This window comes from Narcine bancroftii, chromosome 10, assembly GCF_036971445.1.
Source record: "Narcine bancroftii isolate sNarBan1 chromosome 10, sNarBan1.hap1, whole genome shotgun sequence".
NCBI classification, from domain to species: domain Eukaryota; kingdom Metazoa; phylum Chordata; class Chondrichthyes; order Torpediniformes; family Narcinidae; genus Narcine; species Narcine bancroftii.
Genome location: NC_091478.1, coordinates 22701156 through 22716747, shown reverse-complemented (window position 1 = coordinate 22716747; position 15592 = coordinate 22701156). Strand labels below are relative to the sequence as shown.

At 39.4% G+C, this 15592-nt stretch overlaps 1 protein-coding gene across 3 annotated transcripts in view; it reads right to left on the bottom strand.

Annotated features, from left to right (window-relative positions):
• Window positions 1-15592, bottom strand: part of sufu (suppressor of fused homolog (Drosophila)) — an 85584-nt gene that overhangs the window by 57861 nt on the left and 12131 nt on the right. For all 3 annotated transcript variants that reach the window (XM_069900161.1, XM_069900158.1, XM_069900159.1), the window contains one exon: window positions 2385-2521. In XM_069900161.1, coding sequence (XP_069756262.1) covers window positions 2385-2521 — 137 coding nt within the window. The remainder of the gene's footprint in view (window positions 1-2384; window positions 2522-15592) is intronic.

The window sequence follows — 15592 nt, the reverse complement described above, 5'->3', positions numbered from 1 at the left end:
TGTGAGCGCTCCAATGGATGTTGAGGATGGAGCGGAGACAACGCTGGTGGAAGCGTTCTAGGAGCCGTAGGTGGTGCCGGTAGAGGACCCATGATTCGGAGCCGAACAGGAGTGTGGGTATGACAACGGCTCTGTATACGCTTATCTTTGTGAGGTTTTTCAGTTGGTTGTTTTTCCAGACTCTTTTGTGTAGTCTTCCAAAGGCGCTATTTGCCTTGGCGAGTCTGTTGTCTATCTCATTGTCGATCCTTGCATCTGATGAAATGGTGCAGCCGAGATAGGTAAACTGGTTGACCGTTTTGAGTTTTGTGTGCCCGATGGAGATGTGGGGGGGCTGGTAGTCATGGTGGGGAGCTGGCTGATGGAGGACCTCAGTTTTCTTCAGGCTGACTTCCAGGCCAAACATTTTGGCAGTTTCCGCAAAGCAGGACGTCAAGCGCTGAAGAGCTGGCTCTGAATGGGCAACTAAAGCGGCATCATCTGCAAAGAGTAGTTCACGGACAAGTTTCTCTTGTGTCTTGGTGTGAGCTTGCAGGCGCCTCAGATTGAAGAGCTGTAGTCACAAAGTAAATACCAAATCTCCATCGATTCATAAAATACACTGAACAATATTCTCTAATCTTTTGAGCGAAATACAAAAGTCACCAGATGCTGGAGGAACTCAGCAGTGAATGTAGCATCCATAGGAAGGTAAAAGTATATAATCAACTTTTCAGGTTTGATCCCTTCAAGATTTGAGCAAAATGTAGGCAGGCACCTGAATAAAAAGACTAGGGGAGGAGCACAGGTCAATTACCAGGAGACCATGAATAAAAATAAAACTCTGCAGACATCATGACTGAAGTGAAAACAAAATGCTGGAGAAAACTCAGTGGGTTAAAAAGTGTACTTTATATAGCAAAGATAAATATCCATAACCCAACATTCAGGCTTGATGAAGGGATCACACCCAAAACATTGGTTATGTATCTTTATCTTTGCTAACCAAGAGACTGTTATTGGACATAGGTAGGAGGACAGGAGAGGAAAAGTGAGAATCGAACGAGGGAGAGGGGGTGGCTCTGTGAATGCAGAGCTGGAGGAAAGGAGACAGAGGGAAAGGGAAGAGAGTGAGAGACTGCTAGAAGAGACATAGGGATAGGGGAAAGGGAGAGATGGGGGGGGGGGATGTTGATGGCAACTGGAGGTCGATGTTAATGCCATCTGGTTGGAGAATGCCCAGACAAAATGCGAGGTATTGTTCCTCCAATTTGCTGATGGTCTCAGTCTGGCAATGCACAAGACCATGGACAATCTTTCTTTTCCTTCTATTTCTTGAAACTTGTGCTGAATTTTAAAATCTAAATTAGTGGTTCTCAACCTTTTTCTTTCCACTCACATACCACTTTAAGTAATTCCTATGCCATCAATGCTCTGTGATTAGTAAGGGATTGCTTAAGGTGGAATCATGTCCTTTGTTGCTCATGAGGGGGCGAGGGCAGATGTGCGGGTAATGGAGATATGCGGGTGAGCGCCGAGTCATTTGAAGGAGGATGACATTTCTGATGATCTGGCATGGGTGCAGATACAATGGAGACAGAGGAAGAGAATGGAATGGAATTCTTACAGGGGACAGGGTATGAAGAGGTGTGGTCAAGGTAGCTGCAGAAGTTGGTAGGTTTGTAGAAGATGTCTGTTGAGAGTTTGTCTCCCAAAATGGAGACAGAAAAGTTGGCAACAAAGTGGATGAAGTCAACGAGCTCATCATGGGTGCATGAGGCTGCACCAGTGTCAGAGGTGGACTGCTTTGGATAATGTAAATAAACCACATTATCTTGGGTGCTATCTTTGGCATCCTGGCCAATATTTAGCTCTCAATTAACAACATACAGTACACGTTAGAAATCAGATTAAATGAAAGAAAGTCTTAAAAACCAGGACAGGTAATATTAACTCCAATTCTATGTGGTGATTCCCATTCATACAGTAATCACATTACACTTGTTTTTTTAAATATACAAAAAAGGCCATTACATCTCATATCGCCGCACTTCAAAATTACTTTATGGATGCAATCATTTCAGATGTCTTGAGATTGTGCAGGGTGCTATACAAGTACAATATTCTACTTTTCTCCTCCAATGTCATTTTAAGTGTGGTATATTTATCATTTCTATTTCAAGAATGCTCGTAAACAGATAAATTCTTCAGGAAAGACCCTTCTTCATTTGAAAACCAGAGAGACATTATCACTGAGATCTAAAGAATTACTTCATTGGAATTCAGTGTAAAATCTGCCATATTGTCTTGCATGAGGCCTCAAAAGTTGTAAAATATGGCTATTTTGTGAGGTAAAGTTTTGACCTGGTTTCTTCATTGATCATTTGTAATTGAAATAAATTTACCTGACTGGAATACATATCTGGCCAAACCCTGCATCAGTTCAGCTGGCCACGTCGGTGGTGCTGTTTCTCCAGTTTCTCGTCGTAACCGAAAAGTCAACTCAAACCCAAAGCCACTTGGTCCTTCAATTCCTGTAAATCTGGATAACAAAAGGTGCTTTTTAAAAAAAAAACATTTTTCTCTTTGCATGAAGTACCTACTCATTATAACAACTTTACAATGTGCATCTCAGAGGTTCAACTACCTCCAGGTAATGCACATGCCTACCCAGGTCCAGTAAATCCACTTCATCCTGCATGCTCATCACTTGGCTCTGACACTGAACTATACAAAGAGTCAGATGCAGAGCCCTATTATGCTGGTGTGGAGAACAGGAGAAAATAACTTTTTTTTAAAAAATGTACTTTCTATGCAGTTAACTTATTCTGAATCTTATATTTGCAAAAAAAAAAAATCAATTGTCAAGTTCATGCCTGAACATTTGGAGGCATTAAGAAAAATGTTTTGAAGTCTTCATGAATATGCTGCCTGGGTCCTACTCGAAGAGATCCTGTTACACCTCCTGGGGGCACAGGTTATCTCAAATTGCTTTCTGCATTCGTCCTATATGTATTTTGGGGGCTGTATATCAAAATGCAACCAAAAGAAATCTGAAATTAAGACAGATGTCAACCAATTCAAAATTCCTCCAAATTTAAAATAAAAACACTGACACCGGGAGTAGCTATAGGTTATCTCAAATGTGAAGCAGTGCGTTACATGTTTAGTAAAATTTGTATAATAGCACATCCTAGAACTAACCACAGCAATTTCAAAGCGAGTACTCATTATAATTGTTTTTTATTCCCAACAAGTGGGAACCAGTAATATTCTAGCTGAGTAAAATATTGGGGCATTTCTGTTCATAACCATCATATTATACAGAGAATATAGGATATCCACATTAACAAATTGCCCGCACAACTTAGTGGATGTGAAACACACATGCAATTTGTTCGATACAGATAAGGGATGCAGCAACCCCACACCAAAGATAAGCAACAGAGAGTATGATTAGAAATTCGCAAAGATTTATACAATGTAGTGCCATTCAAAGATTCAAATAACTTGGCGTGAACTATCAGTCCCTCAAGCAACACCACTGAATATCATCAAATTTCAATTGGATAGGTTTAAGCAATTTTTTGTGTAGAAGAGGCTGGCAGGGGAAAGGCCGCTGCAAATTACTTAGTTGCTGGACCACAAGCTGTACAACTCAACTGAAGTTTATGATGTGTGTGTTAAATAAAGTCATAAATTTAAAAAATCAGACTACATTATGTTTGAACACATAGGGAACCATCAAACACCTTCCTCAAGCATTTGCAAAATTGGCCAATATAAGCAATAAACTAAAACCATGCACTTTATCTAGAATTCAACAATCTTGTATACTATTATTTAAAAATTCTAACAGCTGAGCCACATATTAGCATTATTATAAGAATTTTACACTTAAATGTTACTATTGATAAGGGATTTTTAATGTTAAGTTTCTCATGGCTACTCTCAAATTTATGATATTGGCACCAAAATACAAGTACTGTACTCAATAGGAAGTTCATTGGATATGTAAAATCAGTTCAAAATTCTTCTCCAGCTACATCCACCCTCCCTCCTGATTCCACCTTCCCTTTTATTTTTATCTGCTTCCACCAATCATCCACCCACCTCTGCTTCCCCAACTCCATCTATCATACAAATCCTTCACAATTACGAGCCCACCTATCACCCATCTACTGGTTCCTGTCTAAACTTGCTCCTTTCCTCGTTAAACTACTCATTGCCCCTCTGCACATTCAATCCTGATCCAAACCAAAACACCCCCCCCCACCCACCACAAACACTGCTGAGTTCCTCCAACAGTTTTTTGCTCCAACGGGTTTTTTTGCTCCAGATTCCAGTATCTGAAGTCTCTTTTAGTCTCAAAATTCTTCATAATTTCCAATACACTATAATTTAAAATTCAGAAAATTCAATTAATGTTTAAAAAATCTAATTTCCACATCATGGTAAACCAAATCCATTGAACTGACTGTGTACATAGAGTGCCTTTTCAGTTTACCTTTCTTGAAACCCTTAGTCTCTTCCAAAAGCTTTGGCGTGAGCTGTGTTTGGAAGTACATGGATGGAACATTTCCCCAAGTTCTAAACTTCATTTGAAAGGCAAACTAAAAAAAAAACTGAATTTATTTTGAACCGTGAATGTTTATCTACTGTTCCATGTTTATTTCATATTCCTCTCATGTGGTAATTTAATTTATATTCATTCTTTGTTAGTGCATTTTACATAACTGAGTAGCTGGAGCAAGCAATTTCAGTGCATCTATACATTGTGGTTTTGCATTTGACAATAAACTCGTGCAGATTGGGTGATCACTTTGTTGAATACTTACACTCTGTCTGTGGGACTTAGCTTGAATATTCAGTTGCCAATCATTTCAATTCTATGCAGCATTCCTACATAGATTTGGCTGTTCTCAGCCTCATCCATTGCCACGGTGAGGCCAATTTGAGAAACAACATCATATTCCCCCTGGACAGCCTTAATTAAAGCCAATGGTATGAACATCAAATTTTCAGTGGTGATAGCCCCAACCTCTATCTGGTTCCACCGTTTCATCTTTTTATTTACTGAAGTTCTTCTTATTTTTCTAATTCCAATTGTGTCTCCCCCTACCAATCTCTCCACCCACTGTCTATCTAATATCTATTCACCTTAGCCCCCACCCCCCCCAAAGCTTCTTTTATTTACACGTTATCACTCCCTTTCACTTTAGATTCAAGAGGTCCTGACATGAAATACTGCCTAACCATGAATTAGTTTAATTAGCATCATAGTGGGCTGAAGATTCCTGGGTTGTCCTGTGTTCAGTTAATATTCTGATGATCAAAAAGCACAACAGATTCAATATATTTTCCTAATATTTTTAGAAAAACAATGGTATAGTGACACAGGAATTAAAGCTGTTGCCTCACTGCTCTGGGGTCCTGGATTTCATTCTGATTCTGGACGCAATTGGTACAAGATTTTATATGTTCTCCCGATGACTACATGGGTTCCTGCCAGGTGTTCAGATTTCCTACAAGGACTTGTTGGCAGGTTTGATTCCGCTGTGAATTACCAACAATGGAGATTAAGTGGCAAAAGGAATCAAAGGTGCTCTACTGGCTAGAGAACAAACTGAAGGGTACAGGGAAAACAAGGAGGCAATTGCTCTCCTTGAAGTCACATGGCCCTGAAGGACTAAGCCTCCTTCTGTATCCTAATAGGCAAATGGGACAGTAAACCAATTCTCCAATGTAGAACAGTTAGTGTAGCGGTTAGTGCAACGCTATTAAAGTGCCAGTGATCAGAGTTTGAATCATGCACTGCCTGTTTGTACATTCTCCCTGTGTCTGTGTGGGTTTCCTCCTGGTGCTCTGGTTTCCACCCACCTTTCAAAAATCATAGGAGGATTGAATGGTGCATTTGTGGGGGAGGGGGCAGGGGAAGCACAGGTTCATGGGCTGGAAGGGCCTGTTCCCATATTGTAAATATAAAAAAGGTTCAATCCCTAAATTTTAGAACATAATGATCTCAGGGAGAGGAAAAAAAAGGCAGCTGCACATTTAAATTCCAACAAGAAAAAGATTGGCAACAGACTTCCATACTTAAAAGCTTAGAAATTAATGATGGCTTGATTTTTTTTTAAGCAATTTGGCCCAAAGACAAAACATACGGATCTTTCAGAATACTCAAATGTTACAGTACGTGGGGTGGAGAAGCAAATTCCAAAAGTGAACAATGATAGGAAATATTCTGGATTGCTTAAAAGATGAATAATTTGGCAATGTCAATTCTTTAAAAAAAAACTATAAACCACATCATATTGGGCCAACAGTTAATTTTACAATTTTGTGAAAAAATACTAAATTTCTTTACATGATTATTTGAGCCATATCTAATGGCTTGTCTGTTTGCTGGAAGTGAACAAAATTTGTCTGGCAAAGTCACTAAAGTTTAATTTTTTTGCATTGATTTAATAACACTATTTTGAACACAAGGAAAGGAAATAGCACGTGAAAATAAAAGTATTAAAGAAGATGTCACAATTTTTTTTTATATAATTGTTGACCAGACTTTTAACAGAAAGCAGAAAATACCAGAATCATTCACAGGTTACCATAAATCTGCTGAAAGGAAAACAGAGTTAACTTTTCAGATCAAAATCCCTTGATCATATACCTCAAAGACCCCTGGCTAGACATTAATTTATTAGTTTAGTCTAGGGTACAGAAAATAAACTGGGAGGGTTGACAATTCGAGAGGAGGAACATTTAATGTGATGGTGAGTTCACAGTTTAAGATGACATTATGCAGGTGAAAATTCCTCAATATTTCAGTTATTTTACTTGAAGTGCCTCTTTCTTTTTCAATCTTTTTATTGATTTTAATATACAATAAACAATGGATGGAGAGAACAAGGATACTTAATTTAAAAGATTACAATATACAACAATCAGTACATAACAACAGTATCTTCATCTCGCCATATTAAAAGAGAAACAGAGGTACCTCTTTAGGCAACATTCTGACTCCATCTCCAGTGAATTTCACATCTGACATAGCATTGGTATTGTCACCTGCATAAATTTCCATAAATCGCTCATATGCAGGTCATAAATTGCCTCTTTCCTCAGTTCTATGTCATTACTCAACTTACCTTGAATATTTCTGAATAATCATTCAGATTATAAAATTCAAATAAAGTATGAAGTTTGAATAAAGACTGTATAGATTTCAGATTGTCGATTGTCAGAGTACATACATGACATCACATACAACCCAAAGATTATTTTTCCTGCAGGCGAGGCAGAATTATCACTAATTGGTCGTGAAAAACAAAATTGTACACATGTAAACAAATAAGAACTGTGAACAGATAACAAATGTAAACAAACTGACTGTGCAATATAGAGAATCGTAAAAATTAAAAGTGCAAAGGTAAGAGTTCTTAAATGAGCCCCTGATTGAGTTTGTTGTAGAGGAGTCTGATGGTGGAGGGGTATCCTGAACCTGGTGGTGTGAGTCTTTTGGCACCTATACCTCTTTCCTGATGGTAGCAGTGAGAACAGAGCACGTGTAAGGTGGTGTGGGTCCTTGATCATTGAGGTGCTCTCTGATGGCAGAGTTTCCTGTGTTCTCAATGTGGGGAGGGTTTTAACTGTCACATCCTGGGCTGTTCCCAATACCTTTAAACGGCTTTATACTTAGGAGTATTGTATCCCCAAACCAAACTGTGATTCAGCTGGTCAGCACTCTTTCTACCACACCTCTGTAGAAGTTTGCCAGGGTTTTTGATGTCATACCACACCTCCGCAAACTCCTGAGGAAGTAGAAGCGCTGATGTGCTTTCTTCATTAAGCTATTAGTGCGTCGGGGCGAGGAAAGATCCTCCAAGATAGTGACTCCCAAAAACTTAATTTGCTCACCCTCTCGAATAAATCTGAACTTTGAATAGTTCATGGGCCAGCAATTTTCTCCTATCAGCATGAAACTAAACGGTAATTGAAAGATGCACTACTAAAAGTATAGTTACGTTCTTTAACATTCCTTCCAGTTGTTTTAAATCTCTTTGAATTGCAAGTGGTCAAAACTCTTTCCATCTCACTTTGTTAGATTCCTTTGGTGCATCCAATTGAACCATCCAATTTTGAATATCAACCAAAACTTCGATAAATCAGACATTAGTAAATTTGTGGAGAGGATGGGGGAAAAGAGAATCGTGGAAGTTGAAATGGGGCTTTCAGCTCTGATTGCCCAAGTATGGCCACTGGTATCATGTCCCCAATAGCTAAATATACAAAAATGCTTAGATGAACTTTAAATAATTTTCTATACAGTAATTATGACAGAGCTTCTGATATTTCTCACAGAAGACCAAATGCCAGAGAAGGTGCTGCCATTAAATCACAGAAGACATCATACTCATCTGACTTTTCTGGAAGTAGAATACAATGAGTTTTAACCAGATTTCGAACAGAATCAATCATTTCATTAAATTTTGTACTGCAAGACAACACCTTATGTTGACTAGCTCTCATTTTCAGACCAGTTATACTCTTAGTAAAAGAAGTTGGTTTGGTCATGTGACCTACCAGTAATCTTACTCAACACAAGTTTTGAGCTGCCAACATTCCAATATATCAGATCCACATCATTCTCCAGCACAATGCTGAGTTTAATAGATAGATATGGCCAAATATGGTTGGGTAATACACTAATCTTTGAGAAGTGGAATTAACTGGATGTTAGTGCATTAGATTGTGAGTTAAATCCATGTTACATGCTATGTATAACTCTGCAGACTGGTACACAGGAAACTAAAGGGTCAAATGGTTACACTGAATGAAGTGCAATCTCATTTTGAATTTCACAAAACTTAATTATTTGACAGTGATCAATTTAGAATTAACTCAGTTATTTTGAACACCTTAAACTAACAAGTCTACCTATTCTTCATTTTTTGAGGTAAATAAAATTGCAACTTGGAACAAAATATTTTTTAAGCATTGGCATAAATATTGGCTTCAAGCATGTGCCCAGATGTGTGTGCCACTGCTATTATTCTCTAATTTCGGGTCCAATAGATTCTAGAATTAGTTTAGACCAGTGGTTCTCAACCTTTTTCTTTCCACTCACATACCTCTAAGTAATCCCTATGCCATCAGTGCTCTGTGATTAAGGTAGTATGTGAGTCTGAAGGGAAGGTTGAGAACCATTCCTCTAGACTCAATTGTTACTGAAATATTTTGCTTGAGAAAAATTGTCATTGGCCCATTTCCTTTCGAGCTGTGAAACCGTGCACACAACGAGCCAATTAGGTATGATTAAAACAGTGGTTTTCAAACTTTTTTTTCCCCACCCACATACCACCTTAAGCAATCCCTTAGTAATCACAGAGCACCTATTGCATAGGGAATACTTAAAGTGGTATGTGAGGGGAAAGAAAAAGGTCGAGAACCACTGGTTTAGAACAATTTTATTGTACAATATTTATCCGAGCCTTAAATAACAATTTTACATTTAAATTTAGACATACTGCACAGTAACAGGATCTTTCAGCCCATGAGCCCATACCGCCAAATTACACCCAATTAACCTACAACCCTTAACGTTTTGAAGGATGGGAGGAAACTGGAGAGGCCAGAGGAAACCCACGCAGACGCAGGGAGAACGTACAAACTCCTTACAAATAGTGCTGGATTTGAAACTGGCTGGTGCTGTAACAGCATGGTGCTAGCTATGCCAACCATTTTATTAGCACCATTTCTCTATTTACTTACAGCTTTGCACTACTTGAAAAATAACAGTTTGCAATAAACTACACGACTCCTAACTTCCAAGTTCATTTGCAGATTAAGTAAATTGTGAGTGTGTTCTTTAAGTAATGATCTTTAATTATCTGCAATGGCCATGATTAATAAACTCTAATCAACATACACCAATATGACCAATGTCACAGGATTTGGCCGATATGTGACCCAATATCATGCATCTCTCTTTTCCACTAAATATTTGATTAAAATCTAAATTGGATTGAAATTTATTTTAACAATTGACCTACCCTCAAATGCCACCTATAGAAATGTTAGAAATGTATTCCACTATCTGAAGATGAAAAGAATTTTTGACCTCAGTTCAGGAAGGCCTGACTCTAATTTTCAGCCTATGCCTTCTAGTCCTAGACTTCACACCTGGCAGAAAATTGTTTCCATCTATCCTTAAAACTTTGTGATTTAATTAAAGTTTATACCTTGGGTCAAGGATAGTTTAAATGTCAGAAAAATTGTTAATGAACTTTCTTTTTAAGCCAACCCATGTGATTGTACTGTAATTGAAAAATAAATTTCGCTCCACATGAAGACAATGCTTCAGTGGGTGAAATAGTGGCAATAAATGAGTAAGTTTGAATATAAAACAGAACTATCCTCACAATAATTCCTAGTATGACCTTAATACTTATGTTGATTTGGTGTCTGAATTGGCTTAAATGTTCTGAACTTTGAGGTAAAACAAAATAGGAAAACTCCAGGCCATATTATAATTTTTTGCTCAATTTCTTGTTCAGCAGACAAACTGACAATCTGGTTTGTGGGCGCAACACAATTATCAATATATCCATCTCCTCTGTTCAGGAACAATTCAGGGTCAAAGGAGAGCATTTTGGCTGGTTGCATCACTGTCTGGTATTGAGGCACCAAATCTCAGGACAAGAAAAAAAAATTCCAGACGGCTGTTAACTCAGCCTGCAACCTATCCCCAATGATGCCCCCCTCCCCACCCCCCCCACCACTCAGGTGATGCCCACTTCACTCTGCTACCATTGGGGGAAGAGGTTCAGGAGCCTAAACACGAGCACTCAGTGGCACAAGGACAGCTTCTTTCCTGCTGCCATCAGATTGCTGAATAATCAATGAACCAAAGACAATGCTTTACTTTTCACACTATTATTTTTAATTTTTTATATTTAATGTTAAAAGATAGTTCATAATATAAATGTGTAGCTGACTGCTACAAAGAAACACACACACACGGTTGCCCTGTGCAGGTTTGCTGTAAAATCCTGGATATGTGGCACAAGGTAAAGGTCCGGGGTGGTGGCTTCGTTGAGCTGGCGATAGTCACCACATGGTCTCCAGTCCCCAATTGCTTTAGGCACCATGTGCAGGGGCAAAGCCCATGGGCTGTCTGACCATCGAACAACACCCAACTCCGAGCTTGCGGAACTCCTCCTTGGCCGATAAGAGCTTCTCCGGGGGAAGTCGTCTCGCCCTTAAGTGGAGAGGTGGGCCCTTAGTCAGGATGTGATGACTGCCGCCATGTCGAGGCATCTCCGCTCTGAACTGAGGGGAAAGGATTGCCAGGAATCCTGCTAGGAGAACTCATCTTCTGAGCTGTGGACGGAGTCCAGATGCATTGCCGGAAACCTAACTCCCCTCAGTGCGATGGTCTGGTAGGTCTCGGTGTTGACGAGTCACTTACCCTTAAGGTCCACTAGGAGCTGTGGGCTCGCAGGAAATCCGCTCAGAGGAGTGGTTGTTCCACTGCAGTCAGCGTGAACTCCCACTAGGTGACTGTCCCCGAACTGCAACTCGGCCCTACGAGTGCCATAGGTCCATATACTGCTGTTGTTGGCAGCCCTCAACATGGGTCCCACTAGCCTGCACCTCGAGTCCAACCCTGTCGGGGTTATCACGCTGATCTCTGCTTCTGTATCCACCAGGAAGCGTCTGCCAGACAGGCAGTCCCAGACATACAGGAGGGTCTCAGCAATGGCTGCCCTTATCGTTTCCCTGGAACTCATAAGGGGACTGGCATCGGCAGGTCTCAGTGCCCCATCTCCGGTGGTAGAAGCACCATCTGTTGCTGGACTTGCTCCTGCCTCTTGTCTGCTGTTCCTTGCTTGGGACTGTTCTGGTCTGATTGCGGGACTTCTTTACGAGCCCCACGGAGGCCGAGAACTTCTGTTTCTGTTTCCACAGAATGTCTGCCGTGCTGCGACTTTCTAGGGGTCGGTGAAATCCGCATCCGCCAGGAGCAGTTGGATGTCTTCAGGCATCTGTTCCAGGAACGCCTGCTTGAACATGATGCCGGGCTGCTCATCTCCCAGGAGGGCCAGCATCTCGTTGATGAATGCCGACAGGAATCTGTCTCCAAGCCCATCCAGTTGGAGCAAACGTGCTCCTCGCTCTTGCCGCGAGAGTCCGAAAGTCTCAGTAAATAGCTTTTTGAAAGCAGTGTAAGTGCCTTCCGATGGTGGCCTGTGGATAAAGTTGGCCACTCTGTCTGCAGATCCATGGCGTTGACTACATGGTAGTACTGGGTGGTCTCTGTGGTGATGCCCCAGATCTGGAACTGAGCCTCCGCCTGGTCGAACCACACGCCGTGTCGAACTGTCCAGAAGGTCGGGAGCTTCAGGCCAACTGCACTGACTGCTACTTCGTTCTCCATCACTAGGTTTAGATTCCTTCTAAACCGTCGGGTTCACCAATTGTAGCCAACCGCTACAAAGAAACACACACACACACACACACACACACAGTGTGACAGGTTAAACTCACTCACTTTATTAGGGCTGGAAAGGCTGCTTTTATACTGTTCAAGTTCCTGCCGTTTTTGCTGACTGACTGAGTCAGCCATATGAATAAAAATAGTGGGCAGGAACATCCATGCACATGAATGCCCTTCTTACCCAGCCTGTTGCTGCTGAGTTAGCTGGGCAGCTTGACCAATGCCATTTTATCCTGGGAGTTGCTTTAGCGATCTCTGTCAGCATCTGCTGCCACGACGCGATGTGCCACCCTTATCTCAGCAATTGCAGGCTGCCACAAATGTTTGCACTGTGATACTGCCACATGACACTGAATTTCACAACTTATTCATGACAATAAATTCTGATTTTACCAAGTAATTTCATCCAAGATGCTGGAATACAAGCACATAATGAATCAACCATAGGAATCCTCTGCTTGGTTTGAACATTCTCATAGTTCGAGGTCATGGATTCCAAGATACTGAAAATTACAAGCCTCAGGAAATAGATGTGGAAATAAAAGTTAACTTTACTTCAGTTTTCAGGCAATGTCTGAATAATTTGGTAGATACTGTACCACATAAATACTGTGGAGTTTTAAAATAAAACTAAAAGCAATCAAAACAATGTGTACAGTATTAGGCAGAAGATGATCAAATTTTTCAACTGTTTAAGACCACTGAAATATGGATGAAGGAATTTTTAAAAATAAATGTTATGAAATAAGCCAATAACCATTTTGTGGGGACTTCTTGAGATTGAACATGAGGGTGGGAGAGAGTTCAAGAACAATCTAATTAATAAACATTATTAAATATTGATTGTAATAATAAAATGAAAAAGCTCCAAGTTAATACATAAAGATTAAGATCGCCCAATCTTGGACTAAAAAAATTCAAAACAAAGCAGGGATCGTTTTAATCCTTTGCACAGAACATCCCACCAAAGAGTTAATAATAATTATGTAGTCTGCACAGGAATAAAATTCATCTCAAGTATCAACATTGTATGAATCATGTACAGTGGTCAGGTCATATGAGCAGCCATGATTGTACTGAATGGAATGCAGGCACAAAGGGCTGAATGGCCTCAACCTATTTTCTATAATTCTACTGTACAGGGAACCACTAATAACCCTTAAAAAAAAAGATATATAGTAATTGGCAGTGGAATAGGGAAAATCAAATCATTTTTGGAATAAAATTATTCTTCAAAACACTGGATGAAGTGGGTTCGTTTGCAAAGTTCTAAGCAAAAATATCTTGCTTAATCTATCCAGGTTGTCTACAGGACAATCCAAAACTTGCATACATCCTGCTCCAAAAATAAAGATCATCTTGCCATGAGCCTCATGCAGAACACAATATTTTTGAATAACCAAATTCAAATATTGCCAAATTTAAATTCAGGTTTTAATTTCTTTTCCCAAACTCACATGCATGAACACATTTTAAGATCCAAGTGCAAAACATAAAATCAAGAAATGATGTAAATTACAAGCTTTGATGATTTGTACAATTGTATTCAATGTAAAAATGACTTCAAATTGTAGGCTATACTTTACTATATTCCATTAATTGAAACCACGGTTAATCATACAATTGAAAAATGCACATCCTATTCAAAAGAATTAAGATTCCTTTCATCGTAGCCAATTGTCAGGACACCTACTTGCATGGCCACTTTCAGAGCTCTAAACCACAATCCTCAGCACATCAATGCTTTTAACAGCCCTGCCATTAACTGCATACTTTCCCCTGATATTTGACCTCCCAAAGTGCAACACCTCACACTTGTCCAGATTAAACTCCCTGTACCATTTCTCTGCCTATATTTATAGTTAATCTATATCTTGTCGTATTCTTTGATAGCCCTCTATATTATCCACAGCTCCATTATATTTGTGTCATCCACACAATTTACTCATCCACCCAGTAAATCAGTTACATTCATCACAAGGGTCCCAACAGATCTATTCAGAACACCACAGGTCATTGACCTCCAACAAGAATAATACCCTTCCACCATTACCCTTGTGAGCAAGTCAATTCAGAATCCAATCAATTCACCACAAATCCTTTACATCTTTAACTTTTGGATCAGTGTACCATGAGAACCTTGTCAAATGCCTTACAAAAGTTCATGTAAACAACATCCACTGCCCTACCCTCACCAACTTTTGTCACCTCCTCAAAAATATCAATCGAATTGTTTCACTGACCCAGCACAAAGCCATGCTGACTGTCCCAAATCTGATGATGCCTTTTCAAATGCACACAACTCCTCACCCCAAGTATCCTCTACAATAGCTACCCTTCCATTGATGCAAGGCTCACATGTTCACAATTTCCTGGATTATCCCTATTTTTCTTCCTGGAAAAAGGAAGAAAAATTGGCTATTCTCCCTTTCTCCAAAATCTCATCTGTTTTTAAATGAGGATACAAGGATCTCCATCAAGGCACCAGCAATCTCCTCTCTTGCCTCTTTCAATAACTGGGATATATACAATCAGGTCCTGGAGACAAAAGACCCAGCATCACCTCTTTCTTTTTTACATTTTTTTTTCACACTACGAACCATACTGACCAAAATACACACAAACATTTCCCTCTTGAATATACAGTGTCATTTTTTTCCCCTAGTGTAGTATCTGTTCTTATCAGTTTAGCATCACCTCTTTCTTGATCTCAAAATGACTCAATACATTAGCATTCCCCACACTGCTCTCATTATTCTTCATGTCCTTCTTGGTGAATACCAATATAGTCATTTCGTACTTTGCCAACTTCCTCAAACTACAAGTAAGTACCCCCTTTATTCTATCCCAGTTTTCCTCTGCTTTTCAATGCAAGAATAATTTAAGTAAAACATTTTGATCTATAAATAATTATTTCTAACTAAAATCAATAGGTAATTTAAGTAAATTTAACAATTTAGACTTTAATAAAATAATCGTTTCAGATGATACAAAATTAAAATTCCAAAAATTCCAGTTCTATGCTATAATTTGCTGATTTCAAAGTCAAAGCCAATATAAAATTTGGTTTGATCAAATTAATCACAAGAAAAAAAAGTGAATGGGATAACTGAT